The sequence below is a fragment of the Delphinapterus leucas genome, chromosome 8 (assembly GCF_059928025.1).
Source record: "Delphinapterus leucas isolate spDelLeu-1000000601 "Yukka" chromosome 8, BTC_Dleu_Yukka2, whole genome shotgun sequence".
NCBI lineage: Eukaryota > Metazoa > Chordata > Mammalia > Artiodactyla > Monodontidae > Delphinapterus > Delphinapterus leucas.
The window spans coordinates 44720786-44744647 of record NC_143136.1 but is presented as its reverse complement, the minus strand read 5'-3'; the positions used below and the strand labels follow the sequence as shown (position 1 = coordinate 44744647).

Below are 23862 nucleotides of genomic sequence, written 5' to 3'. Positions count from 1 at the left end.
TTTCAAATGATAATTTTATAAATATTTTACAGAATTATTTGCTGTTTATATGGCAATGCCCATAAACATTATTTAAATCTTACCATGATAAATTGACTACAAATAGTTACAAACAATTCATGCTTTTTCTTGATCTTTTCATTGCAGGCACCATTCCTGCCTTAATCAATCTATTAAAAGGTTCCAAAATAAAATTACAGTGCAAAACAGTTGGGTTATTGAGTAATATCTCAACCCGTGCAAAGATAGTGCATGCTCTAGTAGAAGCAGGAGCTATTCCAGCTTTGATCAACCTACTGGTTTCTGATGAACCCGAACTACAGTCTCGGTGTGCTGTCATTCTATATGATATTGCTCAACTTGAAAACCAGGATGTTATTGCCAAATATGTAAGCTCTTTTCATAGAACATCATTTTGACTGACTAATTCTCTCATATAGAAGCTAGAAAGATACATACCCATTTCATTATGCAGTGGCCCTCATAAACTCTCAGGGAAGAGCTCCAATCTTAATGAGGATGGCAAAGAGAAAACCTGCCACAATCCCATGAGTGCCAAAATTAGACAAGAGCAAGATAGTACCAGAGCAAGCACAGCAAAGGGTTGTCTGTTTTCCCTGTCCTGAAGTCTCACAAGGCAACAGAGTGGGCCCAGGTAGATCATACCTGCACATTGGGTTTGTGTCAAATCTGAGGAACGCTGAGCTTAAGAAACCTATCACTTTGGTAGCAACCAGTAAGCAAGCCTATTCTTTGCCTGGCGGTAGACGTTACCACACCTTTCAAGAATGATAGCAGGATGAGCCAAGATCCAGTAAGTGATAAACAGCATTAGGATATGAGTAAAAGTTGTACTTGCACATGTACCGCTTCTAGGGCCCACATCATGGGGTAATGGCATTATAATGAGAAAAACCACAGGCAAATGAAGTGAACAGTAATTCAAGGAAGTGACACATAAAATCTTGCTAGCTCCAGTTTGGCAAGGTCTGGGGAGGAGTTTATGTTACATAAGGAGGTGGTATCATCTAGGATAGCCTAGATGATATTGTGGTAATATCTCCCAAATATCAATGCTAAAAACAAATGAAGATTTATTTCTCAGTCAAAAAAAAAAAAAAAGATAGCTACATAAAAATCCTGAGAAATGGCCCAGGTAAAAGAGCTGTTACAATCTTGATACACTCCCAATACTGGTAGGAGTGCAAGACACCAAGGGAAAACTGTTTCTCAACAAAATTATCTGGTAAAACTATCACCTAGGACAACATGGAAGACAGGTCAACTGCTTATTTAGCTCTGGGGGATGTGGTTGCTTCTTGTTGTTTATGAGAAGATATTAACAGAAATAGTGCCATCTTGGCTATTTCTATTCTGGCTGGTAAATGTAGTCTATTTGTGTACTAGAAAGAATTAGAAGAAAAAAAAAATTTTTTTTTTGTGAACACCCAGCAATCTTTGCCATGCTGTAGTTTTTCAAATAAAACCCACCTTATTATGTCTATTAATATTTTAGGTAAGACCTTTTAAAGATATTTATAAATAAGGTTATTTTTATAGTTTTTGTCAGGTGACACTTCTTCATTATGGACTGAGTCATTTAGCATTATAAAATATACCCTTTTTGTCAAGTGCAATACTTTTGCCCCAAATTCTGTGTTGTCCAAGATTAGATTTGTGATCTTTGTGTTCTTTTGTGCTCTCATGTTTAATTTGGCTTTGCTTATCATTTTCTTTTTAACTTTTTGGAGTCATTTTACTTCTTGCTGGTTGTTTTGTTATCAATCATTTGGAAAATATATTAGAAATTTTCCCCTCCCCCCAGGCCCACAACTAGAGTTAGTCAGTTAGTCTTATTCATTTAGACCTCACTTTAGACCTCTCCAGTGATTCTGATCACCCAGAGTTAGGATAAATGTGTCCCTTGTATGCAGTATATTTGGGTTTGCTTTGTCATTCACTTTTTATTGAATATAGCTCATTTACATTTATTGATGTGATGTTTAATCTTAGTTTTGGCATATTTTGTTATTATTTTTGGTTCTCTAAAAATCTTCTACTGTATGAGCAGTGTTTTCTTCCTCTTTTTTTCTTTATCTTTAAATTCCAGGACTTACACGTCGGTGTTAGTTACCTATTTTTCCTGGGGCTTGGTGTGACTTTTCAACATGTACATTCATCTTCTTTTATTTTCAGAATGTTTTCTTGAATTCATGTCTTTTAAATATTTTTTCTGTATTATTCTTTCTGTAAATTCATAAACAAGTACTTTTTGAGAGTTTATTGTATGGAAATACACTTCTAGATGTTAGAGTTATAGCAGTGAACAAAACAGACAAAATCCCAGCCTTCATGGAGTTTTTATTCCAGTTGGGGGTAACAAGACAATAAAGAAAATAAACCAAATATAGTATATTCGATGAGAAGAGATGTTAAGGAGGAAAATAAAGCAGGGAAAGGGAAGGGGGGAGCTTGGCAAAAAATACTTCACTAAGAAGCTGACATTTGAAAGAGGGAGAGGGGTGGGGGAGGGATGGATTGGGAGGTTGGGATTAGCAGATGCAAACTATTATATATAGGATGGATAAATAACAAGGTCCTACTGTATAGCACAGGGAACTATATTCAATATCCTGTGATAAACTATAATGGAAAAGAATACGAAAAAAGAATGTATATATGTGTGTGTGTGGGTAACTGAATCACTGTGCTATACAGCAGAAATTAACAAAACATTGTAAATGAACTATACTTCAATAAAATAAATTTAGAAAAAGAAGTTGGCATTTGAGTACAAACCTAAAATAGATGAGGAAGTGTGCCGTGTTTTTCTGTTGGGAAGAGCATTCTAGGCAGAGGAAACAAATGCAAAGTAAATGAAGTGAGAGTATGCCTGGCATATTCAAGGAATAGCAAGTAAGCAAAAGTAGCTGAAGAAAGAGAAATAGGAGACACCTTAGCTGGGTAATGGTGGACCACATCATGTAGGGCCATGTGGATAATTGTTAGACACCCTGGCTTTTTCTCTGAGTATGTTAAGCCATTGAATAATTTTGTTCTGGGAAGTTCCATGAAGAGATTTATATCACTCTACCTTCTGTGTTGAAACAGGTGGGCAAGGGTGGATGCAGCAAGACTAACTAAGAAGCTATTTTGGTAATCCAGGTGACAGACAGTGGTGTCTTGAACCAGGGTGGTAATAGTGGAAATGGTGAGAAGTAGTCATATTCTGTATTATTTTTCTGGGAGTTGAGTCACCAGGAGCTGTGGGAAAGCTGAAAGATCTGGAGGGACCTCAAAGGAGACTAAGAAGGAATGGGCACTGAGGTAGGAGGAAACCTGAGGAATCTGTTGTCCTATCAGCCAAATGGGGAACATGTTCAAAGAGGAGAAGAATATCAGTAGTGTCAAAGGCTGTTGTAAGATGAAAGTCAAAAGTTGACTGTTGAATTTACTGATCACTGAATTAACTTTAATTAACTAATTAAATCTTAACTACACTTCTCTTTGGGAATACCAATTATTTGTGTATTATATCACCTTTTCCAGTTTTATACAGCTATCATTTTCTCTCTAGTCCTTTTCCACTCACTGTTTTATTTCATTTTTTTCCCCCTCAATCCTATCCTCCTTGTCTCTTGCTATGTTTTCTGGCCTTGTTTATTTTTGTGTAGATTACAGTTTGGCTTTTATATTTTTCCACATCTTTCCTGAGCTTTTCCAGCTCTTGTTTCACCTCTCCCTGTCTCAAAAAATCTTCCCTGAGCACTGATGTCTCTCCTGCACACCCTTGTTTTATAGAGGTGATTGCCTAATTTTTTTCATTGATAACAATATACCATTTTCAGTTAAAGTTTTTCATCTACTTTGTGGCATATCTTTCTTACAAGCATTCTTTATCTGTCATAAGTTTTTCCTATTTTTAATCTTATAATATATTTGGACAGATCCTGTTCTACTTCCTTTTTGAACATTACTCACTTTGAATTAGATAAGTTCTTTCTGGTCTAGCTATTTGCAGGAAATGCATGTGGGAAAGGGCCCAGATCCATGTTCTAGGCTAGCAAGAATACGACATATGCTACAGGGTTGTATGCATGGGTCTGTTCAGCTTCACTTTCCCTTAGCCAGCAGAGACTCTTGCATAGTACTCATAATGTGGATTCTATTTCCTCCACAATGCAAAAGTCTATCTCTTCCTTTTTATCTCACCAATAAGACTACTTGTTCCAAACCTCTTATTGGTATCATTCTTTATTCGTCCTTGCCCTCCTTAATTTTTGAAACTTTAGGACAAATTGGTCCAGGAAAGATCCTGCTGCCATCCTCCATACCCATTCCTCTTGTTCCAGACAGGGATGTGTGTGTGTGTGTGTGTGTGTTGTGTGTGTGTTGTGTGTGTATGTGTATGTTTTCCTGCCCCTTAAGGTAGAGCCACTTACTTTGGAAAACTGTTTTGCCAGTATTTCTTGTAGCCAGTGGCCATGGGAGATCTCGCGCATCCCTGTTGGCTACTCATAAACATTTATTATGGTTCAACATTACTGATGTCTCCTAGCTTTATTGAAAATGATATTACATTTCTGTTTCTTATCTTCTTTAATATCCTTTCATTAATTCTGTTAGTAGGGAGAAATGCCATCTTTAATCCACTTAAAATTAAGAAACTATATTAACATTTAAAAATAATATTTTGTGTTGCATAAATATAATTACCAATTACCAGTGCGATGTATACAATAGCAAATATTTCCAAATGGGCACTGTATTCAATTGGTATTACTTAGTTGTTTCACTTTTAGATACTTAAATGTTACAGTGAACTTGCAGCCTCAAATTATTTTGGTATAGAGGAGACTATTTGAAAATATATTTATAGAGACTTCCCTGGTGGTCCAGTGGTTAAGACTCTGCACTTCCAATGCAGGGGGCATGGGTTCGATCCCTGGTCAGGGAACAAAGATCCCACATGCCATGTGGTACGGCACAGAAAGGAAGGCAGGAAGGAAGGAAGGAAGGAAGGGAGGGAGGCAGAAAATATATTTATAGAATACTTTCCTTAATATTGAAGCATAAGATATGCTCAAGTTGTAATAACTGTCATTTAATGTGCCATATCCGTAGACACATTTGTTTATGGGCAGTTTTTCTCTCCTAAATAAGCAGATATTTATAGCAAGAAAGATTATAGACTTGTGTTTCTAAATAAAGATAGCGTACATCTTAAATAAATTCAATTAAATCTTTTTGTTTATTTTTAGAATGGAATTCCAGCTCTGATAAATCTTTTGAACTTAGACATAGAAAGCGTGCTAGTAAATGTAATGAACTGTCTACGGGTATTATGTATGGGAAACAAAAACAATCAAAGAGCAGTGAGAGACCATAAAGGCATCCCGTATCTTATCACATTTCTGAGTTCTGAGTCAGGTAAGTCTTTAGTTCTATATATTTTAAAGTGACCAGATATATTAAGTGAAGCAAATACATGTTTGGACTTGTCCTTTATGATAGATGTCCTGGATTTATCTTAGGATAGAACTAGACATATGTAACATAACCTAACTTCTGAAACACTTAAATTTAAACTGCTGGATTTATAAAAGGAATTGACTCTCAAAGCCATAATTTTTAAAATGTTGAACTAGATATTTTTATAAATGGAAATATTGGCATGAGTAATGAAAATAATGTAGTTAATATGCCCAGGGACTCAAGTAGATGTCTCCTTGTATGAATAAGACACACATTGATCATTGGAAGCTATTTTTCAAGTTACAATAAGGACTTCAGATTTGCTGTTAGATATTTGATATCAGAATTCAAGGTCATCAGATCATTAGGTTAATTAATTATTAATTAATTAACTTCAGTGCCTATGAACACCAGGAACACCAGAAGCTATGAGGCAGCTTCTGCAGCTACTGCAAATGGTCTCTCAGGTTCTGTAAGAATTTTCTCATTCCAGTGAGCATACACATAAACTTAAAATCTATGGTTTTCCCCACATTTGGGGGAATAAAAAATTGGGGGAAAGGTTGTATGTTTTTCTTCCTGCTCAGTTTATCACCTATCTTTCTATTCTAGTCCTCTAAGAATGAATACAGAATAAATATGTTGGCTAAAATGTAAGACAAGGTTATGGATAAGGGGATTGTTGCAGAAGGCTTTCTTTTACTTTAGAACTTCAAATTTAAGCAATTATCATCTTCTAAGGACCTCTATCATGTAGTGAAATCATTTGAAAGTCCTTTCCCTTCATTACAAATTCCTAAAGTCAGGGAATAGGTTTTCCCTATCCTTTTTCTTCCTCCCAACCCCAGATGCTTGAACAAAGCACAAATTGTAGAGGCAATTTGGATAAATAATAAATGAATTCCTAAAAGAAAGCTATAGAAATGAATTACCAAAATCATTTCTTTTTTGGGCTCTTGCCTCATCTGAAACCTAAATAAAAGTAACATCCTATATTGTAATCTGTACTATCTCTTCACTCCAAGGAAGATAAATACTTTTGAAGAAATTTTAATTGTTTTTCTCCCCATTTATAATTTGTAAATTCTACACTTCTAATTTTAGTGCTTTAACAAATGATTCTCCTGTATATTAGCTGTGCTATTAAGTTTTAGGGGATTACAAAAGAGTTTTATTAATTCCAATATCCTCTTAACTCTTCTGAACCACTCTAAGATTTCATGCATTAAGGTAAAATGGCCCCAAAGTAGATTCACATGCAGTTTCTTAAGACTATGGACTTGTTAACATCTCCAAGGGGTTCCTCAACCTTTGCTGAGTTTGGTTTGTTTGAGGTCTTTGCTTTACCATCTTTAGCTGTTTGTTTCATACTCTTCCCCATATGTATGTACATGCATACATGTTTTTGTTCCTACAGTGCTTCTTATTTCATCTTTTCTAATGCATGCAATTGTCCTGTTCTGTGTTATTAACAAAGGTTTATATAATAACACAACACCACCATGGAAATTCAAATATGTGGTAGAAAGTATATGAAATGATTTTCAACTCCAAACTATCTGAGCAAAATTTAAAGAGTAACCTCATCCTTCTGAAAATGATTATTCATACATTTCACTGCAGAAATATGTTTTCTCCAGATTCTCTGGGATGTTATGTAATGTATAGTATGAGCTCATTATCTTCTAAAATCTGGAACTTTGGAATTCTGAAAGGGTTTTAGATAGAAAAAAAAAACCCAAAACACCTCCATAATTAGGCTTCTTTCACCCAGCTCATAATGTTGGAGTTCCTCAAGCTTCTGTTCTTGGTCTGCTGCTTTTTTCACACAGCACACGCTTCTTAAGCAATTTTATTTACTCTTAGTAACTTCATTACATTCATAATCTATTCTTCCCAGTTCTCTATCGAAATCCCTGACCTCTCCTCTGAGCTTCAGAGCTAGTCTGGATTATTGAGGTGTAAATAAAGACAGCCCTCTCCCTTTAGAATTTGGGTGCAATTCATAAATAGACACAAGAATGTAATGGAGATCAAAACTTCAGTAACAGCTGGAAAGCTTGCTTTGAGAAAATAGCAAAAAGATAGCACCAAAAGGAAGCTAAGCCATGCGTTTGCAATGACTCATTATTTTATGGGGGTAATGAGTAACATTCCTGAGTGGGAGATGAGAGTAGGAATTTCTACTTTTTGGACTGATGCAGCAATATGGGGTAAGAGAAAGAATGGTTCCCTTCACACTCTCTTAATTTTATTACCTTATTAGCTGAAAAACATCCCAAGTGTTACTAGAGTGATCTATCTAAAATACAAAATTGATTATATCTTTCCCTTACTTTAAATTATTCAGTGGCTCTTTGTCACCTATGATAATGTCCAAAGTTTTAGCATAGCCTATCAGCCTTCTAAACTTCCAACTTGGAAAGGAAATAACCTTCCTGTTATTTCCTGTCACTCCTTTCCTCTCTTATTTTATTCTCAATTAATATTGTACTTATTGCTATTTCATGCTTCTGGCCTTTGAGCTTGCCCCACAAGGCTAAGGACTTTGTTTTGTTGGTTCATCATAGTTTCCCAGTACCTAGGACACTCCTAGTAGCCACTCAATAAAATATTTGCTGAATATATAAGTGATTGAATGATAAAAATATTCATAACAAAAAAGTTAATATATTTGACATAAAGTGAGTATGTAAATTGATATGAACAATAAGGCCTTAATAGACAGACAATTAACCTGAATAGAAAGTCTATGAAAGAACAAATGCTAAATTTAGAGAGTGTGGTTGCTTGAATTTAAAAACACCTTTTTGTACAGTTTTAACTTCTGGAAGCATATTGATGTCTTCACATTAAAAAAAAAACTACATTAAATCTACAAGACAGAAGGAGCAATCTAAAATTGAATACAAACAAAAACAAATGAACCCCATTATATATCAAATGAATTATATAGCTAGATTAAAAAGAAAAAAATGAACACAGATAACTTTTTTAAAATTTTAAAGTAGCTTTTTAAAGTAACTTTTGAGCACAGTGCTTTGCTATACAGCTTCAGTCTAGGGGAGAAAAAAACATATCTTGAATTCTTCTTAGTGGATTTGTATTTCATAGTGATATGGGTGAAACAGCTCTGAACCTGTGTTATAAGTATTGTAGGACTGACCAAATCAATAAAGTGTTAATATTATTGGGTTCTCACTGTGAAAAGAAATATACAGAATGTGGAAAGGCAATAAAGAATCCTGTGGGGTTGGACTGGAATTGGAAAATTGGAAATATATATATTTTCCTAGCCTTGTCTGCTAAAAGAGTCTAGTAGCAATGACACTTCAGTAGCAATGAATATACCTAGTACCAAATCTTTATTTCTAAATACCATTCCTCATTAAAAGAAACCAGAGCTTCTTGGAGAAATGATTGATTCTGGGGCTGGGGCAGAGCAGGTACATGGTAAGTCCAAAACATCATATTGTGGCAGAAAGTAAGAAAATGTGCCCCCCTCAAATGGAGGTGTATCTAAAGGACACAGGGGTCAACTTGAAGGAACTCCCACTGGCCCTTCAAGTTGGACAATCTTGGACAATTGCCAAATCTTGGACAGAGAATCAATACAAATAATGAAATTAGTGGATTATAACTCATTGAATAAAATAAAAATCCAAGAGCCCATCTTGATGATAAGTGGATAAACAAGGAAATAAATAAACAGAGAAGTAGGGAGAGCTCTTCTTTACAGTAGAATGCAACTGATAAGTATGAAGGGAGCAGTAGATTTGGAAAATAAACATTTTGCAAACATCATAGTAAAGATTGGTTTGGGCAAAAATCAGTTGTTGCCAAATCTTAGGAGAGTTCTCTGACTTATTTTTGCAACTTTTCTCTGAATTTTATTTTATTTCATTTTTTGGCTGCACTGTGTCTTCGTTGCTGCATGCAGGCTTTCTCTAGTTGCGGCGAGCAGGGGCTACTCTTCGTTACGGTGCACAGCCTTCTCATTGTGGTGGCTTCTCTTGTTGCGGAGCACAGGCTCTAGGTGCACAGGCTTCAGTAGTTGCAGCATGCAGGCTCAGTAGTTGTGGCTCACGGGCTCTAGAGCACAGGCTCAGTAGTTGTGGTGCACGGGCTTGTTTGCTCCGCGGCATGTGGGATCCTCCTGGATCAGGAATCGAACCCATGTCCCCTGCATTGGCAGGAAGATTTATAACCACTGCACCACCAGGGAAGTCCCTCTCTAAGTTTTAAAGAGAACAATTACAACTTGTTAATATGCATATATGAAAATGTTTAGATTTACTAGTAACCCAAAACAAAGTGAGACACCATTTTTTTGCCTTTATGTATACATAAGAATTTATGTATTTATTCTTAATGATAATATCTGTACTTAAAAAGTTACAGTGACATCGATACTCTCATACTCTGATTATTGGAGAGTAGGATGCTATTATATCATTTGAAAAGCAGTTTTCTGGGGACCAGGTCAGGTTCAAGACAGCAGCATAGGAAGATGCTGAGCTAACTTCCTCCTGCGGGCACACCAAAATTACAACTACTTGCAGAGCAACAATCTCTGAGAACAACCTGAAGACTAGCAGAAAAGATTTCCCACAACTAAAGATATAAAGAAGGAACCACAATGAGATGGTTGAGGGGGCAGAGACATGGTCTGGTCAGGACCCACAGCCCCAATGTAGTGACCCACAAGTGGGAAAGATATCACGGCCACGTAAGTCCTCCCAGTGTAGTGAGGAGTCTGAGCCCCATATCAGGTTCCCCAGCTAGGGCATCCTATGCAAGGAATATAAGCTCCCAAAACTTCTGGCTTTGAAAACCAGTGAGGCGTATGTTTGGGAGAGCCAGAGGGCTGTAGGAAACTGAAACTGCTCTTATGGGTGCATGCAAAATCTCACATGCTCTGAGGCCCACTGCAGAGAGGCAGCAGTTTGAAAGGTGCCTAGGTCAGACCCACTTGCTCATCTTGGAGAGGCCTCTTGGAGAGGCAGGAGGCAGCTGGGACTCCTACTGGGGAATGAGACACTGAGGCAGCTATTCATGTGATCTTCTACTGTGCTGACACTGATGCTGGCAGGCACATTTTGGAATCCTCCTTCTAACCTATTAGTGCTTGGGGCCTGCCCCACCCACCAGCTTGCCTGCATCACTGGCTTCGCAACTGTCTAACCACCAGAGCACTGCCCACCAGTGTGCCCACAGCAACTACACAAGGCAGGACCTCTCAGTCAGCCAGACCAGGAGCCAGTCCTGCCTACCAGTGTGCCCACAGTAGCTGGCCCCACTACAGCAGAAGGGGGCATATAGCCCACATAAGGACACCCTTTGAGCATCTAGCTCTGGTGGCCAGAGGGGAGCATGCTGTTGGACTCCATAGGACATCTCCTACATAAGGCCACTTCTCCAAGATTGGGAGAGAGAAGGAACCTACCTAATACATAGAAATAAATTTGGAGACTTAGGCAAAATGAGGAGACAGGTGAATATGTTCCAAATGAAGGAACAAAACAAAACCTCGGAAAAAGAACTAAATGAAACAGAGATAAGCAATCTACCTGATAGAGTTCAAGGTAATAATCATAAAGATGTTCACCAAACTTGTGAGAAGAATGGATGAACACAGTGAGAACTTCAACAGAGTTACAAAATATAAAAAAGAACCAATCAGAGCTGAAGAATACAATAACAGAAATGGAAAATATACGAGAGGGAATCAATGGTAGAGTAGATAATATAGAAGAATGGATAAGTGATCTAGAAGACAGAGTAGTGTATTCACACAAGCTGAATGGAAAAAAGAAGTAAAAAATTTTTAAATGAGGATAGTTTAAGGGACCTCTGGGACAACATCAGGTGTACCAACATTCACATTATATGGGTCCAAGAAGGATAAGAGAGAAAGGGCAGAGAACTTATTTGAAGAAGTAATAGCTGAAAACTTTTCTAACCTGGAGAAGGAAACAGACATCCAAGTCCAGGAAGCACAGTGTCCCAAACAGATGAACCCAAAGAGGTCCACACCAAGACCCATTATAATTAAAATGTCAAAAATTAAAATCTTAATCTTAAGAGCAGCAAGAGAAAAGCAATTAGTTACATATAAGGGAACTCTCATATCAGTTGACTTCTTGGCAGAAACTTTGCAGTCCAGAAGAAAGTGGCATGATATATTCAAAGTGCTGAAAGGAAAAAACCTACAACCAAGAATACTCTACCTGGCAAGGTTATTCAGAATTGAAGGAGAGAGAAGAGTTTTACAGACAAAAGCTAAAAGAGTTCATCACCATTAAACCAGCCTTACAAGAAAGGTTAAAAGGAGTTCTCTAAGCAGAAAAGGCCACAACTAGAAATAATAGAATTATGAAAGAAAAAATATCACTGGTAAAGGCAAACATATAATAAAGATAGTGGATTAACCACTTACAGAGCTAGTAGACAGCTTAACATGGGGAGGGGGTAAAATTTTAGAGCTTTTAAAATGTGTTCAAACTTAAGAGATCATGAACTTAGAATAGACACCTATATACATAGATTGTTAACTATGAACCTAGTGGTAACCATAAACCAAAAACTTATAATATATACACAAAAAATGAGAAAGGAACCCAAACATAACACTAAAGATACTCATCAAGTCACAAGGGAAGAGAGCAAGAGAAGAAAAAAGGAACAGAGAAGAACTACAAAACAACCAGAAAACAGTTAACAAAATGGCAATAAGTACATGCCTATCAATAATTAATTTAAATGTAAATGGACTAAATGCTCCATACAAAACATATAAGGTGGCTGAATGGATAAAAAACAAGACCCATAAATATGCTGCCTACCAAGACTCATTTTATTTTTATTTATTTATTTATTTGTTTTAAAAATAAATTTATTTTATTTACTTATTTTTGGCTGCATTGGGTCCCTGCTGCTGCGTTCGGTCTTTTCTCTAGTTGCAGTGAGCAGAGGCCACTCCCCACTGCGGTGCACGGGCCTCTCACTGCGGTGGCCTCTCCTGCTGCGAAGCACAGACTCCAGGCATGTGGGCTTCAGCAGTTGTGGCACACAGGCTCAGCAGCTGTGGCCTGTGGGCTCTAGAGCACGGGCTCTAGAGCGCAGACTCAGTAATTGTGGCACACTGGCTTAGCTGCTCCATGGCATGTGGGATCCTCCTGGGCCAGGGTTCAAACCCGTGTCCCCTGCATTGGCAGGCGGATTCTCAACAACTGCACCACCAGGGAAGCCCCCAAGACTCATTTTAGATCTAAAGATACACACAGACTGAAAGTGAGGGGATGGAAAAAGATATTCCATGCTAATGGAAATAAAAAGAAAGCTGGACTAGCAATACTTATATCAGACAAAATAGACATCAAAACAAAGACTGTAACAAGAGAAAAAGAAGAGCATTACATAATGATAAAAGGTATCAATCCAACAAGAAGATATAACATGTATAAATACATATACACCCAAAATAGGAGCACCTAAATACATAAAGCAAATATTAACAAACACAAAGGGAGAAACTGACATTAACACAGTAATAGTAGGGGACTTTAACACCCACTTACATCAATGGACAGATCATCAAAACAGAAAATCAATAAGGAAACATTGGCCTTAAATGATACATTAGACCAACTGAACTTAACAGATATATATGGAACATTCCATCCAAAACCAGCAGAATACACATTCTTTTCAAGTGCATATGGAACATTCTCCAGATATATAGCTTGCTAGGCCACAAATCTAGTCTCAACAAATTTAAGAGGACAGAAATTATATCAAGCATCTTTTCTGACCAAATGATATGAAATTAGGAATCAATTACAGGAAAAAAAATGGGAAAAACACAAAAACACGTAGAGACTAAACTCCATGTTAACTAAAAAAAAAAACAAAAACCAATGGGTCAATGAAGAAATCAAAGAGGAAATCAGAAAATACCTTAAGAAAAATAAAAGTACAACTTTCCAAAATCTATAGGACTTAGCAAAAGCAGTTCTGAGAGAGAAGTTTAGCAATACAGGCCTATCCCAGGAAATGAGAAAAATCTCAGTCTAACCTTACACCTAAAGGAACTAGAAAAAGAATAACAAACAAAAAAATTAGTAGATGGAGGAAATAATAAAGATCAGAGTGGAAGTAAATGAGCTAGAGATAAAAAAGATAGAAAAGATCAAGGAAACTAAGAGCTGGTTGTTTGAAAAGATAAACAAAATTTATAAACCTTTAGCCAAACTGATCAAGAAAAAAGAGGGCCCAAATAAATAAAATTATAAATTAAAAAGGAGAAATTCCAACTGACACCACAGAAATACAAAGGATCATAAGATACTACTACAAACAATTACACACCAACAAATTGGATAACCTAGAACAAATGGATAAACTGAATCAGGAAGAAATAGAAGCAGACCGCTACTAGCAGTGAAACTGAATCATTAATCAAAAAACTCCCAATAAACTAAAGAATTCACAGGGGAATTCTTTTTTTTTTTTTTTTTTTTTTTTTGCGGTACGCAGCCCTCTCACTGTTGTGGCCTCTCCCGTTGCGGCTTCGGACGTGCAGGCTCAGTGGCCATGGCTCAAGGGCCCAGCCGCTCCGCAGCATGTGGGATCTTCCTGAACCGGGGCACGAACCCATCTCCTCTGCATCGGCAGGCGGACTCTGAACCACTGTGCCACCAGGGAAGCCCCATGAATTCTTCTTTTAATAAAAATAATGCTATGAACGTTTGTATACAAGTATTTTTTTAAGGTTTTTTTTTTAATTAATTTATTTTTGGCTGCGTTGGGCCTTCATTTCTGCGCACAGGCTTTCTCTGGTTGCAGACAGCGGGGACTACTGTTCGTTGCTGCAGTGTGCGGGCTTCTCATTGCAGTGGCTTCTCTTGTTGCGGAACATGGGCTCTAGGTGCACAGGCTTCAGTAGTTGCAGCACATGGGCTCAGTAGTTGTGGCTCGCAGGCTCTAGAGCACAGGCTCAGAAGTTGTGGTGCATGGACTTAGTTTCTCCATGGCATGTGGGATCTTCCCAGACCAGGGATCAAACCCGTGTCCCTTGCATTGGCAGGCTGATTCTTATCCACTGTGCCATCAGGGAAGTCCCTTCACAGGTGAATTCTATCAAACATTTGTAGAAGAGTTAATACCTATCCTTTTCAAACTATTCCAAAAAACTGAAGAGAAAGGAACACTTCCAAACTCCTTCTGTGAGGCCACCATTGCCCAGATGCCAAAACCAAAGAAACTACAAAAAAAAAGAGAGAGAAAATTACATGCCAATATCCCTGATGAACATGGATGCAAAAATCCTCAACAAAATATTAGCAAATTAAATTCAACAATACATTAAAAGGATCATACATGATCAAGTGGCATTTATCCCAGGGATGGTTCAATGTCCACAAATTAACCAGTGTGATATACCACATTAACAAACCAAGGATAAAAATTCTATCATCTCAATAGATGCACAAAAAGCTTCTGACAAAATTCAACATCCATTTATAATAAAAACTCTCAACAAAGTGGGTATAGAGGTAATATACCTCAACATAATAAAGGCCATATATGACAAAATCACAGCTAATATCATAGTCAACAGTGAAAAGTTGAAAGCATTTCCTCTAAGATCAGGAATATGACAAGGATGCCCACTCTTGTCACTTTTATTCAACTAGTAGTGGAAGTTCTAGCCACAGCAATCAGAAAATAAAATAAATAAATAAAGAGACTCTAAATTGGAAAGAGAAAAGTAAGATTGTCACTGTTTGCAGGTGAAATTATACTACTATATATAGAAAACCTGAAAGAGGCCACCAAAAATCTATTAGAACTAATAAATGAATTCAGTAAATTTGCAGGATACAAAATTAATATACAGAAATCCATTGTGTTTCTGTACACTAATAATCTATCAGAAAGAGAAATTAAGAAAACAATACCATTTACAATTCCATCAAAAATAATAAAATACCTAGGAATAAATTTAACCAAGGAGGTGAGAGACCTGTATTCTAAAAACTGTAAGACATTGATGAAAGATATTGAAGTTGAAACAAATAAATGGAAATATATACCAAGCTCATGGACTGAAAGAATTAATGTTGTTAAAATGGCCATACAACCCAGGGTAATCTACAGATTCAATGAAATCCTTAATAAAATACCAATGGCATTTTTCACAGAGCTAGAACAAATGATCCTAAAATTTGTATGGAACCACAACAGACCCAAATAGCCAAAGCAATCTTGAGAAAGAAGAACAGAGCGGGAGGTGTCACACTCCCTGATTTCAAACTATACTACAAAGCTATAGTAATCAAAGCAGTATCATGCTGGCACAAAAAGAGCCACATAAATCAATGGAACAGAAAGAGAGCCCAGAAATAAACCCATGCTTATATGGTCAATTAATCTGTGACAAAGGAGGAAAGAATATACAATGGGGAAAAGATAATCTCTCCAATAAATGCTGTTGGGAAAACTGGACAACTTCATGCAAAAGAATCAAACTGGACACTTTCTTACACTGTATACAAAAATAAACTTGAAATGGATTAAAGACTTTAAGACCTGAAATTTTAAAACTTCTAGAAGAAAACAGGCAGTATGCTCTTTGACATTGATCTTAGCAATATTTTTTGAATATTTCTCCTCAGGCAAGTGAGACAAAACCAAAAATAAACAAATGGGACTAAATCAAACTAAAAAGCTTTGCATAGGAAAGGAAACCATCAACAAAATGAGAAAACAACCTACTGATTGGGATAAAATATTTGCAAACAATATATCTGATAAAAGCTTAATATCCAATATATAAAGAACTCAAATGACTCAACATTACAAAAACAAAAAAAAAACAAAACCTAACAATCCAATTAAAAAATGGGCAGGGAACCTGAATAGACATTTTTCCAAAGAAGATATACAGATGGCCAAGAGACATATGAAAAGATGCTCAACATCACTAATCACCAGGGAAATGCAAATCAAAACCACAATGAGATATCATTCACACCTCTTCAAAGGGCTATCATCAAAAAGATAGCAAATAACATGTGTTGCTGAGGGTGTGGAGAAGAAAGAACCCTCTAGCACTGTTGGTGGGAATGTAAATTGGTGCAGCCACTATGGAGAGCAGTGTGGAGATTTCTCAAAAAATTAAAAATAGAACTACCAAATGATCCAGCAATTCCACTTCTAGATGTTTACCCAAGGAAAACTTATACCCTAATTCAAAAAGATAAAAGCACCCCTATTTTCAATTAGCATTATTAACAATAGTCAAGATATCGAAGCAACCTAAGTGCCTACTGATAGATGAATGAATAAAGAAGATGTAGTATATATACACAATGGAATATTTACAGCCATAAAAAAGAATGAAATCTTGCCATTTGCAGCAATATGGATGGAACTAGAGGGTATTACGCTAAGTGACATAAGTCAGACAAAGACAAATATATTACTTATGTGTGGAATCTAAAAACCAAAACACATGAACAAACAAAACAAAAACAGACTCATAGATGCAGAGAACAAACTGGTGATTGCCAGAGGCAAAGGGAGTTTGGGGGTTGTGCAAAATAAGTGAAGGGGATTAAGAAGTACAAACTTCCAGTTATAAAATAAGTCACAAGGATGTAGTATACAGCATAAGGAATATGGCCAGTAATATTGAAATAACATTGTATGGGAATAGATGGTTACTTTTTGAGTTGATCATTTCATAATGTATTTAAATATCAAATAACTATGCTGTACACCTGAAACTAACATAATATTGTATGTCAACTATACTTCAATTTAAAAAAGAAGAAAAAGGGGAAAAAAAGAAAATAAATTTACTGCAAATGTATTAAGTTATTCCAGTAGTTCCTAGGACTCTTATAATAAGGGGAAAAAATACAAACAGGAAGGAAATGTGCCAAGATTTCTCCTAAGCATTGTTTAAAACAGTGAAAAGTTGGAAACAACACATTATTTTTTAAAATGCAAATGTTTAAGGAAATGTGATACACCCATTAATGGAATATTTAGGAGACACTGATGTTCATAAAGAATGGGAAAAATTTTATGGTAAATTAAAATGCAGGATACTGTGTTTATAGTACCACTATATTAAATATGTAACACTAAAGTTATCTATATTTATATATTATATATATTTATAAAAGTAGTGGATGAGATTAAATGAAATGTTTGTGCTTGGGTGGTGAAAGTCTGGACAATTTTATTTTTTCTATTTTTCTTTATTTTCTAAATTTTCTAAACTCTATAAATTTGATTTTCAAATATGGGAAACTAGTGATATATGCTGCATTTTTATGTTCTTACTTTTTAAAAGATTTATTTAACTGGTTCTTGAATTCATTTGAAGATGTGTTGACAGCTGTATCTTCTGTTACAATTGCTGAGGTTGCACGTGACAATAAGGAAGTTCAGGATGCTATGGCTATGGAAGGAGCCATTCCTCCTCTGGTGGCTCTTTTTATGGGAAAACAACTTGGTGTTCAAGTGAAGGGTGCAATGGCTGTGGAAGCACTGGCAAGTTACAACCCTGCTATACAGAGAGCATTTCTGGAAAAATCACTAAGTAAATATCTTTTAAAACTCCTCAAGGTAGGAATTTTATGATTCTTTTTCATTTTCCTTAGGTAAAGCATTCAATATTGAATTTAGTTAAGTGAAAAGAAAACTAAAACCAATTCTAGAATAAACATTTTATCAAACATAGATTCCTACGGTATTCAATAAATCCTCATTGACTGAATAGAATACTTTTTTAAATAGGCATTTCAAATAGATGTTAAGGAACAAGGAGCTGTAGCACTTTGGGCCTTGGCAGGACAAACACTAAAACAACAAAAGTATATGGCAGAACAGATTGGATACAACTTTATAATAAATATGCTTTTATCACCATCAGCTAAAATGCAGTATGTTGGTAAGTTATTTTCTATGCATAAATCTGTACAATATAGAACCAGACATTGGAGTATCACACATGTTTCTTGCTTATTGTTGCCAGGAGGTGAAGCAGTCATAGCGCTAAGTAAGGACAGCAGGATACACCAAAATCAAATATGTGAAGGGAATGGAATTGCACCACTGGTTCGCTTACTAAGGATTAGTAAAATAGCTGAAGGAACACTTCTGAGTGTCATCAAAGCAGTGGGATCCATCTGTATCGGTTTGTACGTTTATTCTCAGTTTTAAAAATATCAGTAAATACTTCTCTTCCTCTCTATCCCTACTGTTGCAGCCCTTAACCATATTTAATCTGTTATTATAATGTTTTTATTTCTCCAAGACCTTAATGAGTAAAAGTGGTGTAGTTAAGCATATTGTATCAGTCTTGCTCTTGAGTTCTGGTTAGAATGAGAAATGAGGACCATGAGCCTTGGCTATTTTGACTTAAAGGGATCTCCTTTTTTAAGTTAAGAGAAAAATATTTCTTATTTTGAATCTCAGGAACTATATGTTTTTGAAGATATAGAAGTGTTTCTAGTGCTGTGGCACATTTTTCGATTCCAGTCTCTTTCCGTAGTGATTCTTTGTTTACATAGTGGCCACTAGGTCTAGTTGTTCCTTTCTTTGCAGAGGAATTAACCTTTTGGGATATCTGAAAAATGTTGTGGAATTGTTGGTGATTGACTTACCAAAAATAAAAAATCAGGTTCTTTGCTGACCTGCATGTATGTATGGAGACTGATTGAGGCTGCTTCCTGTAGGCAAGAGAAAAAAAAAACCTAAAACTTTATTTCTAGTCCATTGTATTTCCAGAAAAAATAAATTAAAAATTCTAGCTGAAGAACATAGGACTTGGTTTCAAATTTTTTTTTTCCTTTTTTCTTAGAAAAGCTACTTTACTGAAATTCACTAACTGCTTGCAGGCAATCAAGTCAGGCAAGATAATTTTGTTGTTGTTGTTTTAGCCAGAGTCTATGGTATAAATTATTTCTAAAATTCTAGTAAATGATAACACAAATACAAAGATAACTGATATACGTGTGTGTTTTCAATTTCTTCTCATTAGTTTACTTCAAAGCTGTCCACATTTGCCATAGACAAGAACTACAGAAAAAAACTCTTGTTTTCAAACTCACCAGCTTAGACTCTTTACACACACATACCCCTTCCTTTTTCTTCTTCATCATGTTTATGTTTTCTTCTATACCCTTGAACATATAGAACATATTTAAAATAGCTGTTTTAACATCCCTGTAACTAGTTCCAGCATATCTGTTATTTCTGGGTCTCTTGCTATTGGCTGATTTTTTTCTTGATTATGAATCATATTTTCCTGCTTCTTTGCACACCTAGCGCTTTTAAAATGTGACAGTTTTTTAAAAGTGCTATTGAAATACAGTTTACATATAAGAAGATATTTAAATAAAATAAACAATAGAATAAAATATTAAATACATTATTTAGAGTGTACAGTTTGATGAGTTTTGACATATGTATTCAGCACTGACACCATCAGCACAATCAAGTAAGTGAATATAATCATCACCTCCAAATGTTTCATTGTCCCTTCCTAATTCCTCCCTCTTTGCACCCCATCCCCAGATAACCACTGATCTGGGTTTTTTTTCTTATGATCTGAGAATGGCTTTATTGTATTTTACATATTAAAACATAAGCTTCTGATTTTTTTCTTTAAAAAATAATGTGCTGATTTGAATTTATGACATGGATCCTAACAGCACAAAATTACTTTTAAAATTTGATATTAAATGATCTTACCACTGATTTTTCTATAACTATAGATTAGTTTGCATTTTCTAGAATTTTATGTAAATGGAATTATACATGTGTACTTTTTTCTGGCTTCTTTCACTCAGCATGATTATTTTGACATTCATCCATATTATTGTATCAAATATCAATAAAATACTTCTCTTTCAATGCTGAGTAGTATTCCATTGTATGGTGTGATGGTTAGTTTTATGCCTTATGATATACATACATACATACATATACATCCCGTTGGTTCTTTCTTTGGAAAACCCTAATGCTTATGGATATATTATGATTTGTTTACCCATGTACCCATTGAAGGACATTTGGATTGTTTCCTGTTTCTTGCTATATTGTAAATAAAACTGTTACGAACATTTGTGTTCAAGTTTTGGTATAGACAGGTTTTCATTTCTCGTGGGTAAATATCTAGAAGTAGGATTGCTGGGTCATATGGTAGGTGTATGTTTAACTTTTAAAGAAACTGCCAGATTGATTTTCAAAGTAGTGTTACCACTTTGCACTTCTACTAGCTGTGTGTGAGTTCCAGTAGCTTCACATCCTCATCAACATTTAGTATGGTAATTTTATTATTGTAGTGGATATGTAGTAAATCTTATTGTGGTTTTAATTAGCATTTTCCTAATCACTAATGATGTAGCATCGTTTCATGTGTTGTCATTTGTATATCTTCTTTTTTCTTTTTTTTTTAATGTTTCTAAAAAAACTTCTAATTTTATTTTATTTTTTGTATTTTTTTTAACATCTTTATTGGAGTATAATTGCTTTACAATGGTGTGTTAGTTTCTGCTTTACAACAGAATGAATCAGTTATATATATACATATGTTCCCATATCTCTTCCCTCTTGCATCTCCCGCCCTCCCACCCTCCCTATCCCACCCCTCCAGGCGATCACAAAGCACCGAGCTGATCTCCCTGTGCTATGGGGCTGCTTCCCACTAGCTATCTACCTTACGTTTGGTAGTGTATATATGTCCATGCCTCTCTCTCGCTTTGTCACAGCTTACCCTTCCCCCTCCCCATATCCTCAAGTCCATTCTCTAGTAGGTCTGTGTCTTTATTCCTGTCTTACCCCTAGGCTCTTCATGACATTTTTTTTTCTTAAATTCCATATATATGTGTTAGCATACGGTATTTGTCTCTCTCTTTCTGACTTACTTCACTCTGTATGACAGACTCTAGGTCTATCCACCTCATTACAAATAGCTCAATTTCGTTTCTTTTTATGGCTGAGTAATATTCCATTGTATATATGTGCCACATCTTCTTTATCCATTCATCTGATGATGGACACTTAGGTTGTTTCCACCTCTGGGCTAATGTAAATAGAGTTGCAATGAACATTTTGGTACATGACTCTTTTTGAATTATGGTTTTCTCAGGGTATATGCCCAGTAGTGGGATTGTTGGGTCATATGGTAGTTCTATTTGTAGTTTTTTAAGGACCCTCCATACTGTTCTCCACAGTGGCTGTATCAATTTACATTCCCACCAACAGTGCAAGAGGGTTCCTTTTCTCCACACCCTCTCCAGCATTTATTGTTTCTAGATTTTTTGATGATGGCCATTCTGACTGGTGTGGGATGATATCTCATTGTAGTTTTGATTTGCATTTCTCTAATGATTAGTGATGTTGAGCATTCTTTCATTTGTTTGTTGGCAGTCTGTATATCTTCTTTGGAGAAATGTCTATTTAGGTCTTCGGCCCATTTTTGGATTGGGTTGTTTGTTTTCTTGTTATTAAGCTGCATGAGCTGCTTATAAATTTTGGAGATTAATCCTTTGTCAGTTGCTTCATTTGCAAATATTTTCTCCCATTCTGAGGGTTGTCTTTTGGTCTTGTTTATGGTTTCCTTTGCTGTGCAAAAGCTTTGAAGTTTCATTAGGTCCCATTTGTTTATTTTTGTTTTTATTTCCATTTCTCTAGGAGGTGGGTCAAAAAGGATCTTGCTGTGATTTATGTCATAGAGTGTCCTGCCTATGTTTTCCTCTAAGAGTTTGACAGTTTCTGGCCTTACATTTAGGCCTTTAATCCATTTTGAGCTTATTTTTGTGTATGGTGTTAGGGAGTAATCTAATCTCATACTCTTACATGTACCTGTCCAGTTTTCCCAGCACCACTTATTGAAGAGGCTGTCCTTTCTCCACTGTACACTCCTGCCTCCTTTATCAAAGATAAGGTGACCATATGTGCATGGGTTTATCTCTGGGCTTTCTATCCTGTTCCATTGATCTATCTTTCTGTTTTTGTGCCAGTACCATACTGTCTTGATTACTGTAGCTTTGTAGTATAGTCTGAAGTCAGGGAGCCTGATTCCTCCAGCTCCGTTTTTCATTCTCAAGATTGCTTTGGCTATTTGGGGTCTTTTGTGTTTCCATACAAATTGTGAAATTTTTTGTTCTAGTTCTGTGAAAAATGCCTGTGGTAGTTTGATAGGGATTGAATTGAATCTGTAGATTGCTTTGGGTAGTAGAATCATTTTCACAATGTTGATTCCTCCAATCCAAGAACATGATATATCTCTCCAGCTATTTGTATCATCTTTAATTTCTTTCATCAGTGTCTTATAGTTTTCTGCATACAGGTCTTTTGTCTCCTTAGGTAGGTTTATTCCTAGATATTTTATTCTTTTTGTTGCAATGGTAAATGGGAGTGTTTTCTTGATTTCACTTTCTGATTTTTCATCATTAGTGTATAGGGATGCCAGAGATTTCTGTGCATTAATTTTGTAGCCTGCTACTTTACCAAATTCATTGATTAGCTCTAGCAGTTTTCTGGTAGCATCTTTAGGATTCTCTATGTATAGTATCATGTCATCTGCAAACAGTGACAGCTTTACTTCTTCCTTTCCGATTTGGATTCCTTTCATTTCCTTTTCTTCTCTGATTGCTGTGGCTAAAACTTCCAAAACTATGTTGAATAAGAGTGGTGAGAGTGGGCAACCTTGTCTTGTTTCTGATCTTAGTGGAAATGCTTTCAGTTTTTCACCATTGAGGACGATGTTGACTGTGGGTTTGTCATATATGGCCTTTACTATGTTGAGGAAAGTTCCCTCTATGCCTACTTTCTGCAGGGTTTTTATCATAAATGGGTGTTGAATTTTGTCGAAAGCTTTCTCTGCATCTATTGCAATATTCATATGGTTTTTCTCCTTCAGTTTGTTAATATGGTGTATCATGTTGATTGATTTGCATATATTGAAGAATCCTTGCATTCCTGGAACAAACCCCACTTGATCATGTTGTATGATCCGTTTAATGTGCTGTTGGATTCTGTTTGCTAGTATTTTGTTGAGGATTTTTTGCATCTATGTTCATCAGTGATATTGGCCTGTAGTTTTCTTTCTTTGTGACATCCTTCTCTGGTTTTGGTGTCAGGGTGATGGTGGCCTTGCAGAATTGAGTTTGGGAGTGTTCCTCCCTCTGCTATATTTTGGAAGAGTTTGAGAAGGATAGGTGTTAGCTCTTCTCTAAATGTTTGATAGAATTCGCCTGTGAAGCCATCTGGTCCTGGGCTTTTGTTTGTTGGAAGATTTTTAATCACAGTTTCAATTTCAGTGCTTGTGATTGGTCTGTTCATATTTTCTATTTCTTCCTG

General features: G+C 36.0%; 1 protein-coding gene across 1 annotated transcript in view; it reads left to right on the top strand.

Moving 5' to 3' along the window:
* ANKAR (ankyrin and armadillo repeat containing) overlaps positions 1-23862 on the top strand; it is a 100123-nt gene that overhangs the window by 32484 nt on the left and 43777 nt on the right. The window contains exons 11-14 of the mRNA XM_089916574.1: positions 113-389; positions 5262-5430; positions 17876-18117; positions 18289-18688. Coding sequence (XP_089772700.1) covers positions 113-389; positions 5262-5430; positions 17876-18117; positions 18289-18688 — 1088 coding nt within the window. The remainder of the gene's footprint in view (positions 1-112; positions 390-5261; positions 5431-17875; positions 18118-18288; positions 18689-23862) is intronic.